At 48.1% G+C, this 12,643-nt stretch overlaps 1 protein-coding gene across 2 annotated transcripts in view; it reads right to left on the minus strand.

The window, feature by feature from the left end:
- The window catches only part of ASIC2 (acid sensing ion channel subunit 2), a gene marked incomplete at its 5' end in the record, with an annotated part of 989,736 nt that overhangs the window by 46,246 nt on the left and 930,847 nt on the right, over positions 1-12,643 (minus strand). For both annotated transcript variants that reach the window (XM_082603153.1, XM_082603152.1), the window contains one exon: positions 10,864-10,991. In XM_082603153.1, coding sequence (XP_082459279.1) covers positions 10,864-10,991 — 128 coding nt within the window. The remainder of the gene's footprint in view (positions 1-10,863; positions 10,992-12,643) is intronic.

A 12,643-nucleotide genomic window follows, 5' to 3' on the forward strand; every position in this document is an offset into this window, starting at 1 on the left:
AGTGATTGAGTGATTGAGTGAGTGAGTGAGTGATTGAGTGAGTGATTGATTGATTGAGTGATTGAGTGATTGATTGAGTGATAGAGTGATTGAGTGATTGATTGATTGATTGGATTGAGTGAGTGATTGAGTGAGTGAGTGAGTGATTGATTGAGTGATTGATTGATTGAGTGAGTGAGTGATTGAGTGATTGATTTACAGCGTTAGGGTCTGTGCTAGTTACTCAGAGTCCTTGCCTTCAGACAGCATTACTCTCACCGATGGAGCAAGACATGCAAATAACTTGGGTTATTCAGGTAACTTTGTGTTAATAGCCAGCTGGCTGTTGTTAAAATGTTGTAAATGCCCAAAGGAGGTAGATCTCAGCAGGTGAGAAACTGGAGATAGTTTAGGGCTAGAGCTAACAGGAGCACTAAGGTTTACTTGCTCACAGCGAATGATTACAGGGGCTGTTCAGTCCATTTGTAACAACATCAACAAACGTTCGGGCTTCGCCATCCCTGGAGGGCAAGAGTTGTTTTCAGGAGGAAGGAGGAGGGGAGAAACAGGAAAGAGATGTCTTTTCCAGGCCCCCTTTCCCCTGCCCTTGCCAAGGGAATCTGACCATCAGCAGGACTGTTCACACTCATTCATTCATACATTCATTCTGGTTGATATTTCTAAAAGATTTGTTTGTGACTATCTAGCCTTCCCAGTTGGCTAGAAAAAGCTTTCAGCCAGCATAAGGAGGTGTCCTCTACAGTTTTTTTTTGTTTTTGTTTTTGTTTTTTTTTTGCCCTATATATAAAAACAACAGGCATCGGAAACCAAGGCCACCCTGTTCAGAGTTCAGATGGTGCTCATGAATCAAAAGAGAACGTGGTACTGGGTAGCATGGCCCAACCAAAGAATGTTCTGATTTATTAACTTGTCTCCTGAGGAAGAAAAAGTAGGGGGCTTCCCTGGTGGCGCAGTGGTTAAGAATCCGCCTGCCAATGCAGGGAACACGGGTTCGAGCCCTGGTCCAGGAAGATCCCACATGCCTGGAGCAACTAAGCCAGTGCACCACATCTACTGAGCCTGCACTCGAGAGCCCGCGAGCCACAACTATTGAAGCCCACGAGCCACAACTATTGAAGCCCGCGCGCCTAGAGCCCGTGCTCCGCAGCAAGAGAAGCCACTGCAATGAGAAGCTCGCGCACCGCAAGGAAGAGTAGCCCCAGCTCGCTGCAACTAGAGAAAGCTGAGTCACTGAGTCATTCATTCCATTCAATATAATTATCAAGTATCTTCTATATGCAAGGCACTATACAAAATGCTGAAATACAAAGAACAGAAATAAGATGGAGTCATATCCTCAGAGAGCTCACAATCTGGTAGGGAGAGAGAGAGGTAAACAGATGATTATCATGTGTAAATTTTATGCCAGAGATTCACACAGAATACTCCAGGGTGGCCTTCTGGATGAGGGAACATTAGAGCTGAATCTCGAAGGAAGGACTCATACAAATTAGGTGACGAAAGGGTGGGAAGGGTGTTGCTGGCAGGGAGAGAGAGGAGATAGCATGTGATGCTTGGAAATGACTGCACACAGTTGAGGAGAGCTGGTGCTTTGCGTGGGAGGCCGGGGAAGCAGAGGAAGATGCTGCTGAAAGGTAGGCAGCAGCCAGAACAGAAAGGGCTGTGAAGGGGGTCCTGGACTTTATCCTCGAAGAAATGAGGGAGGGAGATGCTCAGATTCGTGTTGATGCAGACAATGGATTGGAGAGGGACAAGGTGGGCGGCAGGGAGACCAGCCAGGCAGCTGCTGTTCTTACTCAGGAGAGAGGTCATGAAGGACTGAATTAAAGTAGTGTCTGGAGTGGGCGATAGTGATAGCTAGTGTTTATCGAGCACTTGCTGGATGCCAGAACTGTTCTGCGCACACGCGTTAACTCACTTAGCCTTCTAGCCACCCTCTGGGATAGAAACCATCATTATTCCCATTTTACAGATGAGGAAATGAGACACAGGGTCACCATCTAGGGAGTGCGTATTTGTACTCAGGCCATTTACAGGGTTGGGGGACTGTGGCTGGGGGAGCAGTTCTGGGGTGGAGGTGTGGGGTGGGGGAGGAGGATGAGTTCAGTTTAGACTTTTGATTCGAGAAGCCCACGGGACTCCGAGGGGAGGCATTCGTCAGTACCTGGAGTCCCGGGTTGGGGGTCAGGAAAGAGATCTGGGCTGGGGGTAGTGCTTTGAAAGTCATGGTAAAGGGTGAGCTCATTCAAGGGAATTGCAGAATGGGACAAGCGAGGACCAGCATCCTGGGACGCCCATCATCTCAGGGGTGAACAGAGAAGGAATTGCTTATGAAGATGACTCAGGAGGAGCAGAAAGAGAGGTGGGAAGAAAACCAGACCAGAGTGGGGAGAAGAGGGTCTCAGGGAGGGCGTGGCCAACAGTCCACATGCTGCAGGGAAACCAGGTGGGATGAAGTGAGGAGTGTCCTTACCGACACAGACTGGGTTTGGCCACAAAGATTTCACGGGCCACCTTGATGACAAAGAGTTTCCGTGGGATGCTAGAGGAGGGCCGGGAAGTGAAAGGGAGGTGAGGAAGTAGAGAGAAGCAAGTCTAGACAACTCTTTGGAGACTCCTTTAGGGAGGGAAGGAGGAGGAGAGGCTGGAAGTCAGAGAGTAGGCAAAATAGAGTAATTTTACCTCTTTCTAAGACGTAAGCATTTTTTAAACATATTTATATATATATTTTAACATATTTACAATGTATTGTATAATTGCTTTACAATGGTTGCGTTAGTTTCTGTTTTATAACAAAGTGAATCAGCTACACGTATACATACATCCCCATATCTCAAGCATGTTTTATTTGCTTTGAGATTTCCCCCAACAGAGCTGAGCACATCTGCTCATCCTAGCCAAGCGACACTTCTTTTAAGGACCCTTTTCTTTCCTCTTCTATGCCCTGTCATCACCTCCACCTTGACAAAAACGAACTCTCATTGTGTAGGAAAAAAAGGTGAAAACCTGACTCTTGGCAAAACCATCCGGGGATCTGAAGATATTTCTCCCTTCGAGGAGGGGTGGCAACATGTGAGGAAGTAGCTAAGCTAGTAGATGCTTAATGGATTCTTATTTTCATCTATGTATGGGAAACACTATTCCCTGTTGAGCATGGAGGGACGGCCACATAGCAGGCTATCCTGCCTTCTGGTGCCTCCCCGGCGCTTTCTGGAGCAGAACTGGATGCTACCATATTTGTGCGGCTCCAGCTTGGACAGTCTGGAAGTTGCTGAAGGCATGTGGAACAAATTCTCTCCCCTGACTTGAAAAACACAACTGGGCAAGCCTCCATTTTTAACCGGGCCCGTGAAGCATATTAAGGACCATGGATCTAGCTGTCAGATTGATAAATGAGTCTTCTCTTTTGAAAGGCACTTAGGAAGTTGTATTTGGAAGCTTGAGAGGAGATGTCAGAAGCATTTGGGGGTGCCCCACCCAACATCTGGGCCTTTTTAATTTGGGGGTAGAGGCAGCGATACTGTGTCTCGTTGTGAGCCATGGTGGGATCCCCTCCAAAAGCTGGAGATGCGGCCAACCTACGCTGATGATAAAGGCTTAGGCTTCTGTAGGAGCCGATCGTGCCCACACAGCCTGCCAGTGACCTAACCGGGGCCGGCGGGACCCAAACATTTGTGTTTGCCTTGTGTAGCTACAGCCCCAAAGAGGCTAGCGAGCAGCTGCTTGATGCAGGGTGTGGTGTGCCCGTGCGCATTCTCATGGTACTCTGGATACAGCCCAAGTGAGGAACAGACACACAGTCCAGGTTGTGGAATTGGAAACCTTCTCATTCCCAATGGCTCCAGACTGGTAGTAGAAGAGCTTCTTGGTGAGAACGGGGTATATCTGGGCAGTGATTAGCAACTCTGGTTCCCCAAGGCATTTCCGAGAACCTCGAATATAAACGCAGGGCCATGTTTCCCCGAAAACTTTCTGAACAATAAGGCTGGTGGCCAACCGACTGCCCAGGGTCTGCAGATTCATTCTCAGTCCCACTCAGAAGTATGGGCAGGGTGGTTGAATAAAGATTTGAGGGACACATTGGATAAACATTTAGAAAACAAGACTCACCGCCAGGCTCTTTGAGGAGAAGTGGAAGATGATGAAAATTTTCTTATATCAAATCATGACAGGAAGTCCCATCAGGATTAGCAATCGCCTTCAGTTAGGGGCAAAGAGTCTGACTGGTGACGTCAACGTAGAAGATGTTGTGCTCTTACTACATGAATGTCCCAGATTTTCTCTTTCACACATATTCGCTCACTCATTTAATTCTCCCCATGGTCCAGAGTTCGGTGAGGACCTTCCCATCTGTTCCATCCACCCTCGTGCACACAGATGGCTTCCAGATCTCTGTCTCCAGCCCTGACCTCTTTCATGAGCTTTTGCTTTGATTAGGATCTCTAAGTGTGCAGCCAGAAATGATACAGATACCATCATCCATCACAGCCTGGCTCCACAGCCTCAGGGAGAAGGAGGGCCCCCAGGGCAGATTTTTTTTTTTTTTTTTTTTTTTTTTTTTTGCAGTATGCGGGCCTCTCACTGTTGTGGCCTCTCCTGTTGAGGAGCACAGGCTCCGGACGCGCAGGCTCAGCGGCCATGGCTCACGGGCCCAGCCGCTCCGCGGCATGTGGGATCTTCCCGGACCGGGGCACGAACTTGTGTCCCTTGCATTGGCAGGTGGACTCTCAACCACTGCGCCACCAGGGAAGCCCCCCAGGGCAGATTTTAATGGGCATTTTGGCAGGCGGGGGAGGAGGAGGCAGGGAGAGTGCTGGAGCGCAGCATCTGAGTGCTCTTGGGGCCCAGAGTGCAGATGTGAGCGTTAGTGTGTAATTCATTCTTTCAATCCTGCACACTTACTGAGCTCATATCTAAGCAAGGCACGGGGGATAGAGAATCCGAGAGACACCATCCTTGCTCTCAGGGAGCTCCCAGCCTAAGTGAGCCAAGGGCTGACGGAGGCTAAGGAAGACAGTTCGTAAGAGGCAGGTGTAGGGGCAGGGATGCACAAGGGGAGGTAGATTCTGCAGGGAGAGTTTTGTATCTCTTAGGAGTGGGATAAAATTGCTGAGAAACCTGCTTGATTCTGTGAGCGCTCCAAGGCGGGACCAGGTCTCCCTCATCTTCATCTTCCCAGCAAAGTAGGTGCTCAGTGAATATATGCTGAAGGAATAAATGAATGTATAAGGTGTTATATGGAGCGACTAGCTGCTCCTTGGGGTGTGGCAGGACAGGACGGGGAAGGTCTTCTTAGAGACTGTGCTCTTTGAGCAGTAGCTAGAAATAAGACTAGGCCTTTGCCAGGTAGGTAAGACCAGGAAGGGATGCTGGGCAGAAGAACAGTGGGGGCAAACGCACAGAGGCAGGCATCAGAGAGCATGGTGTATTTGGTGCATGGTTCTCCGACACTGGGATGCAGGGGACAGGTTGGTCAACCATGGGCAGCTGATGAGGCTGGAGAGGTGGGGATGCAGGGGCCAGGCTGAACAGGACCTCGGACGCCATTAGGGGTTGGGCTTTTGCAAATTACAGGAAGCCCAGGAATTTAAGGGTTTTAAGTAGGGCAGCCATGTGGCTGCCATGTGTGTGGCCTGGGGAAGAGGCACGACCAAGGAGCACGGCCAGAGCCTCTCTTCTAAAGTTTCAGGGTGGCTACGTACCCCAACCCCTGCTTCTCACTAGTGGGAACCCAGGTTCTGCCTCTCAGACCAGGGGAGGGGGGTTTATCTCACATGTCCTTGCCACCATGGACCTTAACAGCACCCCACGCCAGCTGGCATGAAGGAGGGAGTCTGCAGGTGGCAGGGCAGGTGCAAAACTGCTATTGCCCAAACTTCCAGGTGGTTCCTGTGTGCTCGAGTGACCCCCAGGCTGCTAACGCTGGAGGCCCTTCGAGGTCCTCTAACCCAGCCCTTCCATTCTGTGGATGGGAACACTGAGGCCCAGGGACGGAGGCAACCTGTCCAAGTTCTCCTGGCGCAGTCAGGACTAGAATCCAGGCCTGTGGGCTCCCTGTCTGGTTTTCTCTCCCCAGATAGATCTGTGCTCAAAGCTGAGTCCTGCAGTTCCTTTAGCTCGGCGACCTGAAGCAAGTGACTTGGCTGTGCAGTTTTGTCATCTGGAACATGGCATAACAATATCTCCCTTTTGGGGTTGTTGTGGGGAATAAATGAAATAATGCAGGTCAAGTGTCTCTGCAGCTTAATGCCTGGCGGGGAGTGTGCGCTCAGGTAGAAGGAACTGTTCTCTCCCTCCGTGTTCTGTTTCTGCTCTCAGCGTGTTATCCCACTGCCTGTCTCTGGTGGTAGGGGTCCTGGGATGGTGCAGGGGCTCCTACAGCAGCTGAGCCAGGGGGGCACTTCTCAGATTGTCCAAGGAAGGCAGAGGCATACCTTGGCTTATTTGGGTTTAGGGCAAATACAGATGTAAAAAAGCAATCTTTGGTCTGGGTTACAGCCCAATGGTGTGTTCTTTTGGATGACAAAGTAAAGTGAAAAATATTGAGAGAAGTGCGTGTGTAATTTTGCATGGGTGGGATGACTTTACCGGGCAAAAGGACTTTCCAGTTTACAAAGGGATTCATGGCAGGAGTCCTGTAAGTTACCAGTTCCGCTCAGAGCTTTCACTCAGGAGTCCATTTCCCTAGCATGATTCACACCAAGTTTCTTTTTTTTTTTTTCTTTTTTCTTTTTTTTGACAGATCAGATTGAGATTTAATGGGCAGCAAATCAATGACACAGCTAGAAATGGAGAATGAAGAAAAAATTGACATGTTATAGTAGCAGACAGTATTGAATACTGAAAAAACAGGGACCTGATATTTTATACTTTTGTTCCTGCAAACAAGACATAGCCTCCATTAATAAACATTTTTACACCACTACATCCTTACTACTTTAGTAAGTCCCCTCCCTATTATTTACTTCATACAAAGTAACTGATGTATAGGCAAAAGCATAATGACTTTTGTTTTTTTACTCTATGACCAGTGATATATCTTGATGAATATCACATATAAATTGGATGAGAAGAAAAAACAACCTGGTTCTATAAAAATATCTCTGTTTCTCCTTTAGTGCCTTCAGGACCTAAGGATCACACCAAGTTTCTAGGAAAGGGTCTTCTGCCCCTCAAATAGTCTTGTCATCTCTGGCCTTCTTCCAAGATTCCCTTAAGCTTTGAGCTGAAGCAGCAGAATCTTGGAATGGGAACAGTGTAGCCGCTATAGGTTGTAAGACCACCGTGATTTTATGTGCCATCAAGAAAGAAAAAACATCGCCAGTTGTAACGGACGTGCAACAAGCCCCAATTTCAAAAATATTAAAATGTGAAAAAAATACACATCTTAGAATCAATGTTTGAGAACCAGGGTCCGCTGGATAGGTTAGTACTAATGGCGGAGTTGAGAATATACCAATGGGGGCCAATCCCCCAATTATACTTGGCTTAAGATTATTTAACGGTTATTTTTCCTATGTGAAAGAAACCACTAATATGTAGGTTCTCTAAGGACAGACACTGGGTCTGTTTCGCTCACCACCATATCCCGATCGCTTCACCCATAGTAGGTGTTCAACAAATATTTGCTCAACAAGTAAACAAAACAAAGCCGCATTATAAGACATGTGGCAAACCCAGACAAGAAAACAAATCATTCAGAATTCCCCCACTGTGGGTATTTTGCCTTATTTTTCCTTCCAGTCTTATTTCCTATGAATATGCTCTTTTATATACGTGTAAACATAATGTATTATTAGATTTAGCTCCAGGATGTGTCTTTGTATTTCTCTATTAATATGAATGAAATGATGAAATGAGACGGTGTGGAAATGCTTTGAAGACTGTAAAACGTTTAACCAAATATCTTATTATTACTTATAATAACCATAGCAATGCTAATATGAATGAGGCTGATTTTCTGAAAATATACTTCAAAGCCAACCATGAATTTGTCCTCTGAAGCTGGGAATATGTTCTGTCCCTGATCGCCACGGGGAGTCCCTCTGTTTCATGCTGGGAAGAGAAAGAGACGTAAGGGTTCTGAGAAGTTATCAGCGCCAGATTCCCACCAGGCCCAGAAATTTCTCTGGTGTCAGTAAGGGGGGTCAGTGCGGAGTGGGGAAGCCAATGACACAGCAGTACAGAGAGCTTCCTTCTTTCCAACCTTCGCTAGCGGGGAGATGGAGTTACCCTGTGGGTTTCAAGGAAGGCTGTTCACTTCCTCTGCATGGTAATAGCGATGTGGACACCAGAGGGGTGTCAATACAGGTAAGTCATGCAGGATCAGAGTGGTGGTTACTTTCCACAAAACACAAAATCAGATTTGCAGTGGAAAACTAGCCCCCAAGTCACCATTAGATAGTCAAAGAATTCATGGACACACTTATTAGTCTAACCCATGCCTGTTCTTCGAAGGGAGGTAGATTGACTCACATCACACACAAAAGGGAGGACTAGCCAGGCTCCTCTGTGTCCCCTTCTCCATGAGGCCACAACCTTGGCCTACAAAGACCTGGACAAACACTAACATAGTTTCCTTCTTGCTTTCCTTCCCTTCCTTTCTTTCTTCTTTCTTTCTTGTCATTAGCACTTCATTTTCATTGAAATGGATAGTGTAGATGAAGAACAGAACTAGAATAGTGTTAACAATCGACTTCTGAAAAATCACATTTGTATAAAGGAAATAAAAAAGGCCAGCAGAAATCCAAAAAAGGTGCAGCTTGTATTACTGCACTTGGATGAAGTATGCTGTTCAGGGTAGCGTAATACTACTTAGGCCACACAAGCCCAGGAGCAGGAGACAAACAGAGGGCAAAACTCCAGGTAGTATTTATTCTGGATTCTCCAGTGAGCTCAAGAGTATTTAGTATTTTTGAAACATTCAACGAAAGCTCTTTATGAAAATGACTGTGTCTTCAACACGTTTTTACACTAACGTAGTTTCTCACAGCTCAAAGCCAAATCCCCTGGGATGACCCTAGCCCCCTTAAAGTCCCTGCCTAAGAACTCAAGACTGCCAAAAGAATTTACTGTTTGTTTGTTCCTGCCAAGACCAAAAGGTAGGGCCCCTGTCTCCCTGTCTCTGCAGGAGGAGAGAAGCCTAACTATGATGGGGTCCTATTAGCAAACTTGGATGGGTTCCACATGCACTGACCCCCACCCCCTAACTTCCGGCTTTTTGTAATGTTTCATTTCCCTGACTCTGCTCAGGCACCCTCTATCCCCCCAACCCTTCCCCTCATTTTCCTTTAAAACGCCAAGTGCCTTCTGCACAAATCGAAATGGAGTTCAGTTCAGGCTGAACCCTCTTCCCTACTGCAATAGTATATTAGTGATTAAATCGGTCCTTGCTGCTTTGTTTATCTGACAGTACTCGAAGGAAGGCTTGCTACTCCACCCAGGCTAATAGCTTGGGCTCTGGGCTCTCTGCACACCTTGACCTGCTAGTCTGCGTTCATGCTTCCTGATTCAAATCCTCAGCCTTGAACTTGGCTCTGTGCGGTCTGCTTCATGCCCTCCCTCTTTGTCCTCTAGGATGCAGTTTTCTAGTTGTTCCACCAGGCTCCCATCTTGCACATTCTTGAATACTCCACTTCTGCCTACACTGCCTGCCTCTACCTCTGAGCCCCTTAGTTGCTGGGCCAACCTCCCAGCCTTCTCTACCCCAGTCTCAGAGCCACCATCCCACCTGCTACGTGTTGCAGTGGAGGCTGACCTTGATCTTTAGCAACTGCCCAGGCATTAAGTACAGGGAATAGTTCATGAGGCTTGCGCCATCATGTTTTCCCAGAGATTCAAAACTACAGCTCGCTTAGAGAGTTAAAACCAGTTTCCAATACAGAAGATCGCTTTATAAAATGGCTAAGGAATCAGCGATCAGTACTGGATGAAAGATGATTTGGGTCAAATTTTAAAAACCAGCAGAGCTCCTGAGTTACATGTGTATCTCTTTGCTGACTGCTCCTCTCGTGCTCCGGATTCTCCTTCCCTCACACCCTAGAGCTGGGCTCCCTGTCACTCATTCACCTCATCCTTGGCTCCAGGCCTCCCAGGGTACATTGTCTTGGGTGACCTGGTTTAGGACTCCCTCAGAGTCATAGGCTCTCCAGCTTTTATTCTAGGCAAACCGGGAGATAAGAGAAAAAAAGCATCCCCATGTCTCTCTGCCGTCCTGTTTGGAGGCTTCCTCCCCACTGAGAATTTACAAAGGTCTCCCTTCTGACGTGTGTAAGCCATGTCCCATCTGTGCCAGTCCTCACTCCATGGACCCACAGAGTTGATGTAGAAGTCCTGGCTGGCTGGGAGGGTCCCTCCCCCGGTGCTAAATCAGAGAGCAGACAGGAACCCATGAAGAGGCTTCCCTCCACTTAAACCCTGTTACAAGAGAGTGATGCTCCATCCCTGTTCCTTTTTGCAGGCCACTTGGCTTTGTATTAACACAGTGATGAAACACACCAAACCCTGATGAGCAATTTCCCTCAGCATCCACTGGACTCCCACCCCACCCCAACAAAGATTTTTTTTCTCAGAACGTTTTGGGAAAAATACCCCCAAGCAGTTGAGTGAAAAAGCAAATAAGCTGGGTTTCCCTCATGCCCAATTGCAGAAACCGACAGGCGGTACAGGAGAATTGGATTACAGAGGTTAGCCTGATACATTTCTCCAATTTCAGGGAGAGTCTCTTTACTCAGCCCAGCACTGCTCCAGGCTTCTTGGTGGATTCAGAGCCTTCCAGGAGTGGGAATCCCATTTCTCCTTCTTACGTGGCGGGTGGCCGGGAGAGGCCAAGGACCACTGATCCAGAGAGCCCTGGGGACTTACCCTCTGCTCCTGTGTGGCCACGAAAGTCTGGAACCCTGGTGCCACCCCAAAGCCTAGCTCTTGGATGAAAGGCGGCTCAGACTGACTGTGGATCTGAACCTTCACGCCTGCTTCAAACGTCGTTTCCTCTGAAAGAACAAAGGTGGACAGAGCCATGGGTCAATGATAACAGATGCTCAGGGAGTCCTGGGACTGAAAAGCTCAAAAGGATGCTGGAAAGGCCCCACGGCAGGCAGAATCATGGCCCCCCAGAGATGTGCACATCCTCATCCCTGGAAACTGTGGCTATATTACCTTACATTGGTGAAAGGGATGCCGCAGATCTAACTAAGGATTTTGAGGTGGGGAGATTGTCCTTGGTCATCCAGGTGGCCCAGTGTGATCACAAGGGTCCTTACAAGAGGGAAGCGGGAGGATCAGAGTCAGAGAGATATGGAAAAATCTATGCTGCTGGCTTTGAAGATGGAGGAAGGAAGGATCCATAAGGCCAGGGATGCAGGCTGCTTCCAGAAGCTGGAAAAGGCAAGGGAATGGATTTCCCCTAGAGCCTCTAGAAGGAATGCAGCCCTGCTGACACCTTAACATACATTTTTGACTTCTGGCTTCCAGAGCTGTAAGATAATAAATTCGTGTTGTTTGATGCCTCTAAGGTTGTGGCAATCTGTTAGAGTAGCAATCAGAAACGAATTCAGGTCAGCTAGGCCAACCAACTTTTTGCTTCAATTTCCAAAACTATAGAATGGGATTTATGAAGTGAGTTAAGCACCTATTCTCTTTATTTACTAACTTCTCTACTGGGCCATGAGCTGAGGCGAGGAGATCAGGAGAAGGAAAACACGATGATACAGCAGTTGAAATAAAAACACGGGGCTTTCCTGTAAGCCCCTTGGAGCTGCAGGAAATGGGAAACTAGGAGAGAAGCTTCTCCCCTTTTGTTCTTTGGCAGGAGAAAGGGCCCTCGGCAGTGAGGGGGGGAGGGACAGCAGAAAGGGATGGGATGGCAGAGCCTGGCTCATCCTATAAGTTGGTGCCCATAATTGGCGGGAAGTGCACCTATGGGATCTATCAGCCTTTCCTGGGTCTCCTTCTCTTATTCTTTGCAAACAGCCTGAAGCTTGAGTTTTCCAAAATGCAAACCTGAGTCACTTATAAGGAGCCCCATCTCCTTCACCTGCCCCCGTTCCAGACTTGCTCTGGGCAGCCCTCTGCTTCGTGGCACTATGTGTTCCAACCCACCAGGGCCACCAGGTTGGTCGTTACTGATCCCTGCTCTACACGGATGCACATGCATCTCCTTCTGCCTGGAATGTCTTTGACTTGGTCCACCTGACCATCTCCCTTCTCATCACTGAAGATTCAGCCCCCAGCCCCAGCCAGAGCCACTCCTTCTCCTGCTTGGTTGTATTCTTCACATAAACCTGGTAAAGCCTCTGCCACACCCCGTCATAATCCTTTATCTCACTGTCTTCCACAAGGCTGAGCATCGTGAGGCCAAGTTCAGGGCTTTCTCTCTGGATCTCAAAGGCCCTGCACACAGCTGGGCATCTTGCAGGCACCCAGGGAACGCCTGTTGCATGAACGAGTGAGAGACTTGTGACTCCAACCTTTACTCACTTATTAGTGGGCAAGGCCAATCTAGAATCCACATCAAGGAGTATTCTGATGTAGAGAATAGGGAGAGGATGGGTAAATGCAGAAATCAGGGAAGCTGCGGGGGGGATGGAGGTCAGAGGTCAAGGAGGGGGAGTGTGCCAGCCCCAGGGCCATAGCGTAGGGAGAG

The sequence above is a fragment of the Mesoplodon mirus genome (assembly GCF_964341445.2).
Source record: "Mesoplodon mirus genome assembly, chromosome: 18".
Classification (NCBI taxonomy): Eukaryota; Metazoa; Chordata; class Mammalia; order Artiodactyla; family Ziphiidae; genus Mesoplodon; species Mesoplodon mirus.